We start from the raw sequence: 17,766 nt of genomic DNA, 5'->3' as shown, positions 1-17,766 counted from the left end.
TCATCCCCGTCCGCCTCCGCCGTTCCGGCCCGCGTGCTCGTCCCCCGCCGGGTGGGGCCGGGCCTTGCCGGGGGTGGGGGGGGAGGAATTCCAAGCGTCACGCCTGCGACTGCGAGCTGGCCCCCCTGCCCGTGGTGGTGGGGTTGCGGGTGGGCCCTGGGCCTCCGCACCCTTGCGTGCACCCCAAGCGTACTTCCCGCACTGGAGAGATCGGCACGGAGTCACCGCCGTGTGGGTCCAGAATCATGTGGGCCCACCGACAGAGAGACGGGATCAGAATGCCCCTGTGGAGGAATAGAAGCGCCCCGTTGTTGTCCGCAGTAGAAGTGGAACCCGGCGCTCGGCTGCCTTTTGCTTTTATCCGAATCTAATGGCTTGTCGATTAAACAAGGAATTATAATAATTAATAATCTGATAAAAAAACTCAATCCCCGTTGCTTTCAGGAGAGATCCTCAAACCGGAGCACGACACGTGGCGGGACCCGGTGCGATTGGACGTCACGGTCGGGCGGGAGCCAAGAGTGGCGCGGCGGGTCATCCCGATTGGTCCAGTGCGGCCACGTCGGAGGCCACCGTGCCAACTCACACTCGCCTTCTCGGGCAATCCTAGCTGGAGCACTATGCCCCCATGCTAATGGGCACACCACTTGTAAGTTGTCACGCAAGACGAGATAACCGAGCAGCACGCTCCATTTGTGACTTGCAAGCCAAGATGGGGTACACGAAGCTCCAAGAATCTACACATGCTGTTGCTTGCAAGCAAGCAAGCCACACCACGCATGCCAATCAATCGCAGCTCAAAAAACGCCTGCGGCTACCTTGCCATTCGCATCAACTGCGTGGCGATTCTGATGTCAAAAAAAAAAAACTGCGTGGCGATTGCTTCATCAGAGCGTGCACTAGTTTGTGGAAATCGTCTACTAGCTTTAGAACAGACAGCCTGAACATTTACATTTAGAAAAAAATAAAACTATGTAACTGTGAATTGGGAAAAAAAATCAGCTTGCCTGAAACGCAGCACGGTCACAGAGGAAACCGCGCTGTCCCACGCCCGCAGCCCACAGGCACACGCCCATCTACTGGTACAGGCAGCTCCACAGTTGGGGTATGTTTAGATCCCCAAATTCTTTCAAACTTTCCAAATTTTCTATCACATTAAAATCACATCGAAACATTAAATATAGTAAATGATCCATGCATGGAGTACTAATTGCATAGTTTAAATGTAGGTAAATTAAAAAAACTAATTGCATAGTTTTGATGTACGTTGCGAGATGAATCTTTTGAGCCTAGTTAGGTCATGGTAGGACAATATTTAACACAAACAAACGTGCTACAGCCTGCTACAGTGTTTTTTCTGGGAACTAAGCACAGCATTGGTCGCGAAATCTCGGCCATGTTTGGTCAGGAGGTGAAAAAGTTTTTATGAAATTTTTTTACCTCTTTGACCACTAATTAGAGATATTAAATAAAGTTTAATTACAAAATAATTTTCGAAATCATGATATTGTAGCAAGTGTTGTAGCTAATAAGGTCTTTGACCGCATGATTAGAGAATAATGAGAGGCGGTTACTGTAGCCAATCATGGTGGAACTTGGCTTATTAGATTCGACTCGAAAAATTACACCCATCTGTAGAAAGATTTTGCAAATAAATTTTATTTAGTACTCCATACATACATTCGTCTTTTTGTGTAAAAAATTTCACGAGGGAAACCAAACATGGCCCTCCGTAGTACCCTTTGGGAATCACGGCCAGTGTGCTTGCCAAGCATAACCTTTCTTGTGCCGCATCACCGTGGTTTCCATGGTGCAATCATGGGTAGATTTGGTGGTGACAGTAATTGTCGTGCTCTTTTAGGTGAAGTGCGGTGGTTCCCCCTCATTCCTTCTCGTACTCGCCAGCAGTAAATTATTGCATTAAGGTTGCCACCGCAATCCAATTCATTTGACTGTTTGGGTGTCATCGCAAGTGGAGGAGTTTTTATTATGTGCATAGCTAGGGCATTCCAATGGGTGATGATTCTTGATTTTTTTTTCCGGATTTTATCTTGGAAAAAACCTACACCATGAAACTAGAAAAACGTTGACAGTGGAGCCGAGAGAAAATCGTAAACCGAGAGAAAATGAGGCAAATGTATCGTGATTTTTTATATTTTGATGATAGCAAAGCAAAACGGAAGAAAAAATATATATACTACTTTTCTGTTTTCTCTTAAACCTGTCCCCACCGTGGCACCATCTGCCTGCCAGCCCCACTCCTGGCATCCTATGATATCAGCCAGCCAAAGCTCTGAACGACGCCTCGTCCTCCTGCTCCTGCGTCCTTGCCCGCCCCCCAAATTCACCTCGCAACCCTCCTCCACCTCGTCGGCGCGGGCGGGCAGCCAAACTCGCGCCTCGCGGGCCACTGCATCGCGCTCCCGCCGCGTGCCGTGCATCCATCTCTCGCCTCATCTCCCGCGCGCATTCCGCGCCTGACGCCTCTCCTGTGCCGCCACCCAGAGCCCCTCCTCGCCGCGCGCCTCCCCCTCCGCCTCTCCGGCTCCCGCATCCTCCTCTCCCTCCGCGGAAGCACGCCACCTCGACTTGTTCTATCGCGCAGTCATTGCCCTCCTCCTTCTCCACTCCATTACTGGTTCTGGAGGTGGAGATCTGCCCGGACTTGCATTTTCTTCCTTTGTCCGGTAAGTAAAAGCCTTTGCTTTGCTTTTCGTTATCTTGTTCTTGTCTGAGCCTCCCCTTTCTCTGATGTGAGCAATTCGACCTTCCGGGGATGGATACGCCAATCTTCCATTTTGCTGCGGTTTTGGTTGCTGTTAAATTGTTAATGGAGTATCAATGCCAGTCTGTTTTCACTTTTTTTTTTAGGTTGAACTGAACCCCATTAACTCCGCCCCTCTTGCACGGTTATTCTTTTCTGGATTGCGCGTTGATTCGTGCAAGGTATCCGTTGTCCTCCGCTTTGGTGAATGCCCATTGTGGCATTGTAGCAGGGCCACCTTTGTTAAATCATTTTGCGGTAGGATGACAATTAGGCTGCTGTGTAATGCGAATATCAGCTTGCAAACTGATACCTACATCCGTTACTAAGATTCAGTAACCAAGATCTGCAGTATTGCTTAATGTCTTTGCTGCCCATCTGGTTCAGTTTAAAGATCAGCGCGCAAATTGTACGGCCCCGTACATTTAGGCTTTTATTTTGATCCCCAGCTGCAGCTGGCGACCCATTCCTGCTTTGGTTTCATCAAAATCAGATGTATATAGAGCTATCCCAACATTTGATACACATCCGATTGTTTCTGATTTCTATTTTTATGAGACTGTTTAACTCACCTTTGTTTGGTTGATTTCTGTTAGGTTCATGTTGCATCATAAGGGATGAACAGCAGTCGACAAATGGAACTCCACTACATAAACACTGGATTTCCGTACACTGTTACCGAGAGCTTTATGGATTTCTTTGAAGGTCTCACCTATGCTCATGCTGACTTTGCTCTTACCGATGGCTTTCAGGATCAGGTATGCAAAACATAATTGCCACTTTTCTCAAATCATGCTATACAACAGCCAGTCGACTCCATCTCATTGAGACCTTTCCTGCCAAACTTTTGATTTTGTAACCTTGTGTATTTGCCACACCAATGTAATTACTTTGGGGGCTGTAATTCACTGCCGTAGCTAGCGATTCCTTCTTTCCCCTTATCATTATATGTTTTAACTTTTACTTCACTATTTGTTGTTGCTTTTTGCAGGGTAATCCATACTGGGCAATGATGCATACAAACTCGTACAAGTATGGATATTCTGCTCCAGGGAACTATTACAGTTACGCCCATGTCTACGACATAGATGATTACATGTATAGAGCAGATGGTGGGCGCAGAATATGGGATAACACTACACCTGTAAACAATGTAGACTCTGCCAATGTTGTACTGCAGGGTGGTGAAGCTTCCCGTACAACTGCAAATTCTACTACCGAGGAATGTAAGTTCGAAAACAGAAGTCCTGAAAGTCACACCATTTTGGTAACTTCGCTAATTTCTCTTTTAAGTTGCTAATGATATACAATGGTACTTTCAGTTTATCACAATCACTTCCTTGCAATTAATGCACACTGGGTCTACATACTGAAAAGTTATTTTGGGGATCTCATATCAGATGGTGGATGCAGAATTTAGGATAACACTATGCATCTCTCACCTGGGAATTAAACTGTACTCTTAATAATCTGCTTCTGTCAGCCTAAAATCAGTGACTACTGTTGAGCTGAATATATTGTAGTCGTCACATTTCCGTTGCAACTTGAAATACATGTGCAGTTAGAGTTGTTCATGAGTACTAATGTAGATTTTTTGTACATATGCAGTCGTCACATTCCTTATTTCATTATAGATTTTTTGTTGTAAAATAGTCAACCTTGGATTTTATACTGATAGGAGAGTAGAGGCCTCAATATGACAAGCTTACTCAAAGTTTCAAGCATACATAAAGCAACAGCTCTTGCTGAATTCTATTATTACATTAACATTCACTAATGAGTCGTATGGTTTTATCCCCCCCCCCTTCCCCCGTCAAATCAGACAGTCACTTTGCAACTTCTTCATCATTTTCACTTTTGCACATTTTTTAACAATTTAACTCAAAATAACTCCATCTTGACCTGCCTCTCTGATGTTGTTCTTTTTACAGGCATCCAACAGGCACATCAAACTCCGGGTAGTCCTCAGGTAAACGAAGATTTAAGAACAAGTGCATGTGGCATTGTTTTCCCTTACTGTACGAATTCCTCTTCTTTTTGTTGTTGTTTCACCACATTTTTTCTGTCTCTGATAAGTCAATTTATGTCCATTGTCCAGTGTTGCCTAAAAGCGCCTTTTATATTTTCAGGTATAGATGCCACAAAGTTGTCTCCGATAGCTAATATCTTGACATATGTGACCCTATAACATGCCTAATATTTGTTGCTTCTATCAATTCTACGTTCCACTTTGTATATCGTTTGACATTCAGTTATTGTCTATTCATAAACACTGAAACATGCATGATGTAGTTTCTTTTCCATAGGTGAGATGACATTTATGTTGTCTGCTGCGGATGGCAGTGGTTTCCAGTTGCTTCACTGAAAAATCATTACTATATCTGTAGGTTGTTTGGCAAGATAACATTGACCCTGACAATATGACATATGAGGTTAGTGACTTCCCTGCACCAATCTTTTGTCCATGTTCTCATGCTGGTTATCTCAGGTAAAGCAATACTTCAAATATGTATTGCTGTACTTATTGTCCTAGAGTAGGAGTTTGTTTGTGCAAGTAAATAATTTCCTTTGTCTATTCATTATATGTGCCTTTCTCCTTTGTATCACGGGTGCCAACTGGTAGTTGTGGAAATGTTAAGCAATTTCTAGTAGCCAGTGCTGTATGGGACATTATGCTTGGCTGGTCTAAATTAATAGATTGCTTCATTACTTGATAGAAAGCATTTCTTATTCGAATAACCATATATGTCTTCTTTGTTTTTTTTTAATCTGAAAAACTCCTTGTCAAATTTGCCTTGGTGTGCTGCTTCTATTTGGTTCATTCAATGGAACTGTTCATATTACAATGTGATTTCAATGGTTGAGCTATATTTCCGCTAACCATTCTTTGGCAAAGTTCTTGTACTGTTTCATTTCTATTGTATTTCTTCTCATGTTTGATTATTTTGGAAACTCCATTACTAACAAGGTTTTGGTGACAGGAATTGTTGGACTTGGGAGAGGCAGTTGGAACCCAGAGCCGTGGTCTCTCCCAAGAACGCATTTCATTGCTTCCTGTCACAAAGTACAAGTGTGGTTTCTTTTCAAGGAAGAAAACACGCCGTGAAAGGTCAGATCATAATCTTTCATTTCTGCTATCTTCATGTTTAAAATTTGTGGCATATTAATATATATTTGATGCAACGTGATGGTCTGTGCTTACCAGTCCACAGTGGATCAGAATATGAAATTGTTTGCAACAACTTCGTACTGCTTGTTGACTGGATATGAAGTTAACTTGAAGGACTTTCCTTTGGATGACAGGTGTGTGATTTGCCAAATGGAGTACAGGAGAGGAAATTTGCAGATGACGCTTCCCTGCAAGCATGTATACCACGCCAGCTGTGTGACAAGATGGCTTAGCATAAACAAGGTCAACAGCTAAAAATTGGCACCATAATGTCTGGTTTTCATTTCTACCCGTGCTTCTTTCGCCTGAGCAAAATACATTTCTTTCGCAGGTATGCCCAGTTTGCTTCGCCGAAGTTCCTGGCGAGGAACCCAAGAGGCAATGAGTTATCGGTTATGTGGCCTCCATGAAGGTGTCGCGCTGAGCCCACTGCCCCCAATGGACGCATGATTTCTGCTTGAAAGCCAGCATGTTGTCCCCTCCTTAGAATTGTGTATTAGCATCATATTACCAAATATAGGTTATAATCAGATGTAGTTGCTACCGAGAGGTTTGCTGTAGGCTGCTGTAGAGTTCCGACTATGAACTAAGACCACCTGCTAGACGAAAGCATGCTCGATCACTTCACTTCGATATGTTTTTGTTCATTGCAATGAGCATGCTCTAGTTTGTGTTACTTGAAGTTGAAATATGATTAAGATTTTGCGGACAGATAAAAAAAAATGATTTGTTACCGGCTGCTTCTGCCTGTTGGTCAGCATTTCTTTTAAGTTAACTTCCAGGTTTATGGCACATGTTTGCATTGCCGTTTTTCCTCAGGATTCGTGTATCGATAGCTATCCTGGCTTTTTAGCCGGCGTCATGTATACGATTTTTCATTTTTGTACCCCCAGGCCGTGTGTCTGTCGGGCCAATTGGTTCCGGCAGTTCGGCGGCACTCCGGAGGTCGTGGGTTCGATCCCCGGAAGGGGCGAATTTCCGCCTCCGGTTAAAAAAACTCCCTCGCCTGCCTCATGTCCAAAGCACTGTGGAGCCCGGCCTAACTCACAAGGCGACGGGTCCCCGTGTACGGGTGGGGCAGGGGTTCGGGGGTTTTCTTGGACTGCTGTGAGAAGGTCATTCTACCTCTCAAACAATGCCGTGGGGGCGGTCTTACCCCCCGCAGGTCAAGTTTTTTAGAGTTGCTTCCTTTTTTTCCCTCTTTGGAGAGAATAGCTCCTCCGTTTCTGGTGTGAGTACTTGCATGAGAACACTCAAAAACTCAATTGACCTGCAATGATAGTTGCCGAAGATAGGAGTGGAGCTCCTCGTTTTTGACCGGGAAAAGAAAGTCTTTTTTACAACCTTCAACTACTGCATTGGCTCGATTTTCAATCTTAATGTACAAAATCAGGAATCTTTCAACCTCCAACTATCAAAACCGTTTGATTTTCACCCTTCTCTGGTTTCCAAGGTAGTTTTAGGTTTTTTTTTCTCTCTCCAACTTTAATAGCAAGGGAAAAATAGTTAAATGAGTCTAAAAATTATGAAATTTTTTAGAGAGGTTGAGTAGGTGATAGGGAACCTATTTTAACTATTATTTTTAGTTGTAACTCAAAATATTTTGAATTATATATATTTGAATATGGGTAAAATTTAAAATTTATTGAATTTTAGGGTATCAGAAAATGCTCCAAAATTTACCAAATTTGAAACCTAAGGTTCATTTTGAACGTAGTTTATCATATTAATTTCATTTCATTCGTGTTACGCGGAAATTTTTCAAAATCTGTTAAAATTATCAAGTTTGGCGCAAATTTGGACTTTATGAACAAAATTACAATATTGCTATGGAACATTAGTCAGATAAAATTTACATGGTAAACTAAATTTAAAATGAAACTTAGTTTTAAAATTTGATTAATTTTGGATCACTTTTTTTACCCTAAAAATTCAATAAATTTTAAATTTTACCCATATTCAAATATTTATAATTCAAAATATTTTGAGTTATAACTAGAAATAATAGTTAAAATAGGTTCCCTATCACCTACTCAACCTCTCTAAAAAATTTCATAATTTTTAGACTCATTTAACTATTTTTCCCTTGCTATTAAAGTTGGAGAGAGAGAAAAAAAGAAGAAAAAACTGCCTTGGAAATCGGAGAAGGGTGAAAATCAAACGGTTTTGATAGTTGGAGGTTGAAAGGTTGAAAGATTCCTGGTTTTGTACATTAAGGCCAAAAATAAAATCAACACAATAGTTGAAGGTTGTAAAAAGGAATTTTTCCGCGGGAAAATGGCGCTAGCTCCGGCGAGGCGACGAGCACAGGCACCGCCGCACTGCAGGGCGGCTGGAGGCGTCAGGATGGGGGGAGCATGTTGACCATGGGCCGATTCTATTAACTGGACCAGCCCACCTAGGATAATGCAATCACTCACATTGTGTGAACTGACCACCAGCCCACCCAAATATGGGCCCGATAAAGGCCCAAAAGCCCGTGAATCTGGTTCAGATTAACGGGGCGAAGGAAAAGAAGACGAGCACGAGGCAGCACCACGCCGAGAGAGAGTCCGAGAGCGGCCGCACTAGTCCCAGCCCGGAGGACGCCCTCGTCCCCGCCGCGCCTCCGACCCCCAAGCAACCCCGCGCCGCTCGATGGCGGCGCCGTATCACCAGCCGACGAGCCTGGAGGAGGTCCGCACGCTGTGGATCGGCGACCTCCAGTACTGGACCGACGAGAACTACCTCTACGGCTGCTTCGCCCACACCGGGGAGGTAGGCGTCGCCCTTCAACATACTGCCCCTTAGGCCGTGCTCGCGCCCCGATTAGGCAGCTGTTTCTACCTAGGATTTGTTTGGTACGCGGTCTAAATTCGGTGAGTTTGAGCTGGGTTTAATCTGAATGTCTGATTGAGCGGCTGCATTGCTGCGGGTTGGGTGAATTCAGGTTACTTGGTACATGTAGCTTTTGGATGCTTCAGCGTCAACTTATAGTGGCTTCTAGTTCCCTGGGCTTAGTTAGGGTAGCTACGTTTATTGACAACCGTGTCTGCGCGCCTTATTCTGAGTGGTAAGGGTTTCATGGTCCTAGGGTTGTCAAGCCAACCTTTTCGTTCTGAAATTGACCCAAACAATTGTGCATTCAAGTGGTCACATGCTTCCTCTTGCGCCAATTGATGAGCTTCTGGTGTAAGTAGCAATACGGGTTTTCACAAACATTGTCCAGGCAACTGTATCTGGGTGTGAAGACTTTAACCACGCGTGCTATTGTTCGACAGATAAATTAACTGAGCAAGTGAACTTATCTGCATAGGCCTTTTGAATATGCTGTCACAGTAGCTATTGTAGATTGTTTTGTCTGTGTCTTGGCGAATGTAGTGCTTGAGACCTATTTTATCTGTATGAATGAGCCGTTTTTTTGGATCTTGTAGGAAAGCATTAAACTGTTTTGGGCTTGTTTACGCAGCATTGGTAGGATGATATTGTGAATTTTTGTAGCTCATAGTTGCTGAGCAATAGAAAATCTGGGTTTTTTTTCCTGAATAGTCAAAACTCCATTTTTTGTAAGTTGTGTAATAGAATATTCCTTGACAGCTGTTTGCGTTGATGCAGCACCCATTCAGAAGTTGCATGTCTGGTCTGTGATTGGGCTGCCTTATTGCTTTATTTTGGCACTGAGCTGATAATAGATGTTTTCTTTTACCATAGAAAGTTGCAACTTCATCTGAATATCAGAAGCATCATATTGATTTCAATTGAATGTAAGCATAGTTTGTGTTGTATAGTTTTCTTTTTCATGTTGAGCACTGGACTCATTGTACTAAGACGTGTATTTCTTGGAAGCGTAGGTACAATCTGTCAAAATAATACGCAACAAACTAACAAGCCTTCCAGAGGGTTATGGGTTCATAGAATTCATTTCTCATGAAGCTGCTGAGAAAGTTCTGCAGACTTACAATGGCACACAAATGCCTGGAACTGAACACACGTTCAGAATGAACTGGGCCTCTTTCAGCTCTGGTGAGAAGCGTCCTGATGCAGGACCTGATCATTCGATTTTCGTAGGGGACCTGGCACCAGATGTCACAGATTACTTACTACAGGAGACATTCCGTGTGAACTATCCATCTGTCAGAGGAGCTAAGGTTGTCACAGATCCAAATACTGGGAGATCTAAAGGATATGGATTTGTAAAGTTCGCTGATGAAAATGAAAAGAACCGTGCAATGACAGAAATGAATGGTGTGTACTGCTCAACAAGACCTATGCGGATAAGTGCTGCGATACCTAAGAAATCTGCTGGCTCTCAGCTTCAGTATTCAGCTACTAAAGGTAATATTAGATGATCTGTAATTTACTATGGTTTTGTTTGTAGGAGATTCTTCATTTTCTTTATATTTCTTTCATGAACTTATTACAAGTTTCAACTGGTTTTTCTTAAAGTTATGTCAAATATGCAGCGATATATCCAGCAACAGCCTATGCAGTGCCTCAGCTCCAGACAGCTCTACCTGATAGCGATCCTACAAACACAACGGTACGAACCCCTACCATATTTCTAATCAGTTTCTCTGTTGACTATGCCATTTACCTTGGGATACATTTGCAGATATTTATCGGTAACTTGGACCCGAATGTGACAGAAGATGAGCTGAAGCAGATATGTATTCAGTTTGGGGAGCTTATATATGTAAAAATTCCAGTCGGTAAAGGGTGTGGATTTGTACAGTATGCAGCTAGGTAAGTGCTATAGGAAAATTTCTGTTTACACTGTCCAAGACATGGGAGGTTCTAGTTACCAACCTCATGGTATCTGGTTATGTTTATATCCAGATCAGGGCTTGTCCAAAATCCAAATGTCTTAACATCCTATAATAAGTATGCCTGTCAACATCATTAGAGACATGCTTTACAAGCAAAACTAAACATTTCAGCGCAGTAGTACCACTCCATCGACAATGCAACAGAGAGGGACTCAATTTACTATTGATATCAGATGGATATGTCTATTGTTTTTTCGCACATATTCTCCATCTTCAAAAGCAGATGAATTTCATAGTGATGGCATTCTTTACCACTACATGTGTTCTGAAATAGTATAAGGGATTCTGAGTTGGAGTCAAACTATTCTATATTTGACCGAGTTTATAGAATAGGACAATAATATTTACTATATCTGATGAGCATTAATTTGATTCATTACGAAATGTATTTTCATAGTTTACTTCTTTGATGTGGGAGATGTTAGTACTCTTCTCTATAAACTTGGTCAACTTAGAATAGTTTGACTTAGGACAAACTCAAGATGCCTTATATTTCACGACAGAGGTAGTAGAATCTAAATCTTCTTTATGTATGAAAAGATGGGGGCATTTACCATTACCAATTATCACCATTATAGGGCATCAGCTGAAGAGGCAGTACAACGTCTTCATGGCACAATGATTGGCCAACAAGCAGTTAGGCTTTCATGGGGCCGAAGTCCTGCAAGTAAACAGGTATATTTGTACTAAAGTCTTTACTGAATAAACATATGACATTTGTTAATTCTCTTCAGCCTACTTAGAATTGAGGATCTATGGACCTGGTGAAATTAAGTAGAGGCAGTTGTGCAAATGTGGGAGTTTGCATCGATAAGCATGCTAAAGAAGATCTCACCCAGTGCTAACACTTAGAGTGAAGATTGATCAGATCCACATGATATTGTCTGTACTCTCTGTCTTGGGTGACAGCCTGATAGGGGTTTGCATGTTTGACGTAGAATTAATTTCTAAGCAGTTTTCGTTCATTTTTCTTATATATCTCCCTGAACTTGCATTCTTTTCCTGGTTGTGATTCTGTGTTTTTCCCACTACTGGAATCTATTCAAGTAGAATCTAATGTCTTCTTATTTATAATCCCATGAAACCATATGCAGGACCCATCAGCTGTGTGGAGTCAGCAAGCAGATCCAAATCAATGGGCAAGCACTTACTATGGCTATGGGTATGATGCATATGGGTATGCTCAGGACCCTTCATATGCATATGGTGCTTATGCTGGATATAGCCAGTATCCCCAACAGGTAAGGATTTTGATCTGAATTACATTCATGGTATTTTTTTCTGAGTTTCCATGCTGTGCTTTTGTGCATTTATCAGTAAGTTTTGAATGAAGATTTCATAAGCATACCTTTTTTTTTCTTGTTTAGGCTTAGAGCCTATGCCTATACATATCTTTTTTATCCTTAGTAGGGGCCTCCTGTGCTGTTTCCCTAAAAAAAGGTTGTGAATCAGGAGACTTGATGCTTGTTTATTTCATATGAGCAATGTTGTTATATGATGCACCCTCAAGTTAAACATGTATAGGATTTCCAAAACTAGAAAATTGTAACCTTGTGAATTATATAGTTCACCGTATTGAATCGCTGAAGGAAAGACTTTAGGGCAGTAGAATGTGCATATACTAGTCTTAGTTGTCTAGTTCTGTTCCTGCTAATCTTGTAGGTTTGTATGAGCTTTGCACATGCTCCCGTTATAAGGAAATGATCTTTCGGGCACACTTCCCATGATCTTTCATGTTTCGTAGTGCACAGCTGATCTGTGATTCGTGTCTGGCCAAAGCTCGTTCTCGTATGTTTAACAAATTTCACATTCTTGCAGGTTGACGGAACTGTTGACCCCGCTTCTGTTGCTGGTAGCCATCCAGGCATGGAACAAAAAGAGGAGCCATATGATCCGATGAACATACCTGATGTCGACAAGTAAGATCAGTCACATTTGTCTCGTGCGCCGCCGTTTCTTCCAAGGTGTTTTCTAACCCATATCCTCTTTCCCCCTTGCAATCTCAGGCTGAACGCTTCATACATGGATGTTTATGGTCGAGCCATGCTAGGGCGGTCCTTGTGGTTGAAGACGAACCCGCTGCCCCAGCCGACATGAGCCAGCATCCAAGGTCGCCTTCCTCCAAAGACTGCAATGCCTGTGGGCACAGCTGGGTTTCCTCGCGGATGATTCCGCCCACTTCCCAGTCAACATTATTACTATGATAGCGATCGATCACCAGACGCGAAATTACAGTAGGCTGATTGACAGCTTCATGTACGCTGAGCGCACCCCATGTATGATAGGCATGGCCCTTTTGTGTTTTCTAGGCTGCTGCTTAACACCATCAGGACAGTGTTGTGAGAGCGGTGAAAGTTATCTGTGTAGCCCCGTTTTTTTTTTTTTGCCCCCTTGATGTTTTCTGCTGTTTGATCCTGGACTGCAGTTCACTCGATTCCACAATTGCATAGCAATATGCTGCATTATCTTCACTTGATATCTGTTGGGTGGGTTTCTCTTTCTCCCCGCAATGGTAGAAGCAGAACCAACTAATTCACCTAGTTCAAAAAAAAACTATGGCCGTGTTTGGATACACAGTAAATTTTTCGCGCACGTTTTTCGAGAAGAGAATCTCGCATGCATGGAGTACTAAATAAAGTCTATTTGCAAAATCTTTTCAGGGATGGGTGTAACTTTTCGAGACGAATCTAATGACAGTAATTAATTGATGATTTGCTACAGTGACGCTACAGTAACCATCCTCTAATCGCGCGGTCAAAGACCTCATTAGATTCATCTTTCGATTTACACGGGGGTTGTGGATGTGGTTTTGTAATTAGACTTCGTTTACTACTCTAAATTTTTGGTCAAAAGTGCTACAGTAATACCATGGTTTCTAACCAAACACGGCCTATAATTCACCTCATGGTTGGTTCCCATCTGATGATTGGAACGATCAGTACTCCCATCCTGCATCTCTGCCTCTGTAGATCTGGGTCGCACATCTCATCAGGTGACGCCGTGACGACTGACGCCTGGTGATCTCGCCTCGCCAGAGCTACCCCCAAACTATTTCCTCGATGCTTGTGCCGTGGAACGTTCTACTCTACCGAGCCCTTCGCTTTGACCATGCTGGCATGCTCATGTGCGTGCCGGAGGATCCATGTGGGCCCCGCCCACTGCTGGGAGCCACCACCGTCCGCCGCCATTATTGTACTATCGGTGATCTCCAACGGTCGGAAAATTGGCTGGGAGCCAACGGGTCGTCTTCCCTTCCCGGCTCCCCCTTCTTCTGGTCATAACACGCGCAACGGCTCGCCCCCGCCCCCCGCACAACTCACGAGCGCGACGGAGGAGGAGCCGCCGCGACCAAGTTACCAGAACCCACAACGTCTCCCGATCCCTCTCGATCCTACTCAAGCTCCCGCCTCGTCCGGGGCTCCTCCCCCGCGCCTGCGCTGCGCGGCAGGAGACGGCAGAGGGAGGAGGGGGAGGGGCGATGGAGTCCATGGAGCCCAAGGACATCGACTGGAGCCGGGTGGTGTCGCGGTACGTGCGCGACGAGACCTACGAGAGCATCGAGGCCCCGCACTGGGCCGACCTCACCAACCCCAACGCCGGCCGCGCCGACGTCGACGACGAGGCCTGGTTCTGCCGCCCCGGTACGCCGCCCTTCCCTTCCCTCTCTTCTTGGCACTCCCCCGCGCCACGCCCCTGTTGGTTGGCCGCGCTTGATTGCGGGGAAACCAAAGCAGTGGGCGTTGATCGATGGTTCAAGAACAGGCCCGGTTCTTGATCCGCGCAGCTGATTTCTGGTCCTTTTTCTTGCAAAATCTGAACTTTGCTTCTGAAAAACCGGTGCTGATTTCTTGATTTGCTACGCGATGCAGATTGTCGGCACCCGAAGACGGCGGAGGATTTCTTCAAGCTGAGCCCCAGCCCCAAGGTCGGTCTACTCTTGCAAGCATTTTTCTTCCCTTGAATAGCTAAATCAATCCCCGTCTCATGCTTCTTCCTCTGAACAGGGCAAGCTGCTGCGATCAGTGTCGGCCATGCTGCCGTTCGGCGACAGGGACGTCAACGCCCCCAATCCCAGGTTGCCAAGAACTTTCCCCACCAATTCAGGTGGTCTTCGTGCACAACCTTGGATCAATCTTTGTTCTGACCTTTTGTTCCACCCCGTTGCTCAGGGACGGCAATAACAATCTCAAGTGGCGGGGCGGCGGCGCAGGCGGCCCCGTTGCCACCTTCACGCCGCCTAAGCCGAAGGCGGCGCCCAAGAAGAGGTTCCAGGAGGACAGCGAGAACCAGGACCCTGCGCTGGCGACGCCGCCCCCGCGACAGCCACCAAGTAGGCCGCCGCCGTTCGGTGCCCCTCGGTGGAACAAGAATGCCAAGGAGGCCATCAAGTCTAGTGCGGAGAAGCGACCGAGCAATGCTGAGAAGGAGGCGCTGCTCAACAAGCACGCCCCGCCCAGGCAGCTCAAGAGCACTCTCTCAGCGAGGAACCTCTTTTCTGGAAAGGATATACTTGGCCAGATTTCGGAGTTCTACGATGAGCTCAAGCGGATGGTTGGTGGCGGTGGGAGCCGGCCTGTCACAGACATCCACGAGGAAAATAGCTCAAACCCAATGCAAGTCTTCCCTCACCGAAGCAATGCAGAAATTCAGTTATCACATTGGCACTTCAGGTCCTTGACAGTTTCATCTGTGCAGGAATGGGAGCGATGCGGTGGAGAAGGTGGCTTGTGATGCTGGCGCCAGTGATCCCGTTTCCTCAGATACGGCGAAGAAAGTGGCAAGACAAGAAACAGTGAAAAAGAGTCCAAGCCCAATGTAATTTGCAAACAATCACCACAATGCAAGCTTTGTGTGTAGACGATTTTAGTGATTGTTGCTTGAGTTGCTGAATGTTGGTTTCTGCAGGAAGGGAAAGAAGGTGGGGTTGAAGGTGGAAGCCGGGAAGCAAAGGTCACCCTCTGTGCTGAAGGAGGTGAAGGCAACACCACCGACTCCGCAGCGGTTTCCATCCCCATCACCGAACCGTATCAAGAATGTTAAAGCTGGAGGGATGGCAATGGCAGGCTCACCACTCAAGAAACCACCAAAGGTGAATCCGGCATGGCTATAGTATTTGCTTATTCAGTGTCTGTGGCTTTAGATCATGGTGTTTACTTGGTGAAATTTCAACATCTTCATTGCTGGGACTAACCTATGATTGCCTATGATCTTTGAATTATCTAAGAGCATCTAATGTTCACATTAAATGGCTGCCTATGACTTCTGCCCTAAAATAAATGACCGCCTATTACTAGTTCTTCCCCTGATGATTTGATAGATCTTACAGTGAGGAATTTGCATCAGCAATTCACACAACTTAAGCTTGTAGAGCTATGTGAAAGATTAATAAATGCTATGGGTTTTCTTAGGCTTCAGATATTGTGTACCAAATCAGCAAGTCTGATTATGCAGATGTTTAGAACAAGAGTTACCGGATGTATTAATGGTATGGTGAAGATATAGTTTCTAATATTGTTATCGGTGTTATTTTGTATGCCTGTACCTGTGCAGTATTGGTTTCTAATAATGATGCTTGTTTCTGGTCTCAAGTAGGTTTCCCGCCTTATTCTATGTTCATTGTGTGTGAGCATATCATACATTTCTGTGCACCTCATAATTGAACTCGGCTTTTTGTACGGTACAGAAGGCATTACCAATGAGCTATTCACCTGTATTTGATTGTGCAGTTATCTAATCATTGTAATATGCTTTTCTTTAGGATAAGGGGACACCTAGTAAGGATCCGGAGAATAAGAGGACACCTAGTAAGGATCCGGAGAACAAAAAAGATGATGTGAGGCAACCCTTTGGGGTTAAGGATATGAACAATACTAGAGCTTGTGATGCAGAAGGGAGCTCCAGTAGCATGTTTTGGTTTTTGAAGCCCTGCACTTTCCTTGTGGAATAGCAGCATAATTATACGAAATCTTAGCGAGCAAAACTTGGTGTAGTTAGAATCCATTACTTCATTCATTCCCAAATATTATTAGTTCCTATTTGATTGATTCATTTGAGTCCGGGAAATAAACAAAAAGCATGTGTATAGTCATACAGGTTGAGAGAGTCTTTTCCATATGTATAATTCGAGATATAGTAAAATGTCAGCATTCTTCTTCTGCTTGGTTGTTTTGCCAATGAAACTGCATTTTTTGTCTCTTGAAGTGATACTGATGTAAATTTGAAACATGATATTTCCTTTTCTTCCTGACGAGATAGTTGTCATACTATTCAATGATTTGTTTGAATGCTGTTGCCCCTCTGCTACTTTGGCAGTTGAAGACTACAAACAGATCAAAAAATACTTGAAGCCCAATGCGTCCTTTGCTTGAGTTAATATAACTGGAATGCCCAATTTCTTAATTCATGAAGGTTTACTGCTCCTGATCATACTGGTTTAGTACTCTGAATTGGTGATAATGTTTGTATTTCCTCACATGTAATTTCACAAATTTGGCATAAGGATACTATCTAGTCCTAGCTTATAGCAATGGTTCATAGGTCTGTTCGGAAGTCTTCCAGAACTTGCAACTTTATATCTAGACTCTAGTCTTTAGTTACTCCTACTTAATATTAACTAACCAGAAGTTGACGCACATCGAAAGCACTTGAATTAGGTTGCATCGAGCTATTCTTTGATCTTCCACTCAAGAAGACTTAGAAGTCGTTCTTTTCACGAACAATTGGTGCGATTAGCAAACTAAGATCGATGCCTGGGCACTCACTTTTAAGTACAACACGTTCCTTGTAACTCGTTTAAAACTCAAATCACTTGCGTGGGGCCTCATTTGTACATTAAAAAAAAGATCCGGATCGAAGGCAATAGTTTATGTGAGAGATTCGAATGGATTATATACCTCACGAAGTAAATTATATACACAGTTTTTCCATTGTACCATGCTCTTTCGTTTATAGTACGAAATTTCACAAAAGAATATCATAGCTAGCGGAATTTATGAAATACCACTCTAAAAAGTTGCATATATAGAATA

General features: G+C 43.9%; 3 protein-coding genes across 3 annotated transcripts; all 3 read left to right on the top strand.

Moving 5' to 3' along the window:
- The first annotated feature begins 2,303 nt into the window (after window positions 1-2,303).
- LOC120647149 (E3 ubiquitin-protein ligase BIG BROTHER) lies at window positions 2,304-6,667 on the top strand. Its single transcript, XM_039923799.1, has 8 exons — window positions 2,304-2,687; window positions 3,361-3,522; window positions 3,756-3,990; window positions 4,696-4,733; window positions 5,152-5,196; window positions 5,746-5,873; window positions 6,068-6,176; window positions 6,265-6,667. The coding sequence occupies exons 2-8, from the start codon at window positions 3,382-3,384 to the stop codon at window positions 6,316-6,318; spliced, it is 750 nt and encodes a 249-aa protein (XP_039779733.1). The 5' UTR covers window positions 2,304-2,687; window positions 3,361-3,381; the 3' UTR covers window positions 6,319-6,667.
- Window positions 6,668-8,448: 1,781 nt separating this feature from the next.
- Window positions 8,449-13,214, top strand: LOC120647146 (polyadenylate-binding protein RBP47B'-like). Its single transcript, XM_039923796.1, has 8 exons — window positions 8,449-8,690; window positions 9,764-10,247; window positions 10,376-10,452; window positions 10,525-10,655; window positions 11,317-11,413; window positions 11,833-11,979; window positions 12,557-12,657; window positions 12,745-13,214. Exons 1-8 carry the CDS (start codon window positions 8,571-8,573, stop codon window positions 12,833-12,835), a joined length of 1,248 nt encoding a protein of 415 aa, XP_039779730.1. The 5' UTR covers window positions 8,449-8,570; the 3' UTR covers window positions 12,836-13,214.
- A 798-nt stretch (window positions 13,215-14,012) lies between these two features.
- LOC120647147 (histone H1-I-like) lies at window positions 14,013-16,985 on the top strand. Its single transcript, XM_039923797.1, has 7 exons — window positions 14,013-14,379; window positions 14,608-14,663; window positions 14,743-14,813; window positions 14,908-15,351; window positions 15,434-15,553; window positions 15,644-15,827; window positions 16,497-16,985. Exons 1-7 carry the CDS (start codon window positions 14,217-14,219, stop codon window positions 16,683-16,685), a joined length of 1,227 nt encoding a protein of 408 aa, XP_039779731.1. The 5' UTR covers window positions 14,013-14,216; the 3' UTR covers window positions 16,686-16,985.
- The last annotated feature ends 781 nt before the right edge of the window (window positions 16,986-17,766 follow it).

Source organism: Panicum virgatum, chromosome 9K, assembly GCF_016808335.1.
Source record: "Panicum virgatum strain AP13 chromosome 9K, P.virgatum_v5, whole genome shotgun sequence".
NCBI lineage: Eukaryota > Viridiplantae > Streptophyta > Magnoliopsida > Poales > Poaceae > Panicum > Panicum virgatum.
The sequence above is the reverse complement of the archived record's forward strand: the minus strand, read 5'-3'. Positions and strand labels throughout refer to the sequence as shown.

Coding starts and splice junctions, on each gene's coding strand:
- LOC120647149 (XM_039923799.1), top strand. CDS start 3,382: ATGAACAGCAGTCGACAAATGGAACTCCACTACATAAACACTGGATTT. Junction 3,523..3,755: donor CCGATGGCTTTCAGGATCAG/GTATGCAAAACA, acceptor TGCTTTTTGCAG/GGTAATCCATACTGGGCAAT. Junction 4,734..5,151: donor AAACTCCGGGTAGTCCTCAG/GTAAACGAAGAT, acceptor CTATATCTGTAG/GTTGTTTGGCAAGATAACAT.
- LOC120647146 (XM_039923796.1), top strand. CDS start 8,571: ATGGCGGCGCCGTATCACCAGCCGACGAGCCTGGAGGAGGTCCGCACG. Junction 11,980..12,556: donor ATAGCCAGTATCCCCAACAG/GTAAGGATTTTG, acceptor ACATTCTTGCAG/GTTGACGGAACTGTTGACCC. Junction 12,658..12,744: donor AACATACCTGATGTCGACAA/GTAAGATCAGTC, acceptor TTGCAATCTCAG/GCTGAACGCTTCATACATGG.
- LOC120647147 (XM_039923797.1), top strand. CDS start 14,217: ATGGAGTCCATGGAGCCCAAGGACATCGACTGGAGCCGGGTGGTGTCG. Junction 14,380..14,607: donor GGCCTGGTTCTGCCGCCCCG/GTACGCCGCCCT, acceptor TACGCGATGCAG/ATTGTCGGCACCCGAAGACG. Junction 14,664..14,742: donor AGCTGAGCCCCAGCCCCAAG/GTCGGTCTACTC, acceptor TCCTCTGAACAG/GGCAAGCTGCTGCGATCAGT.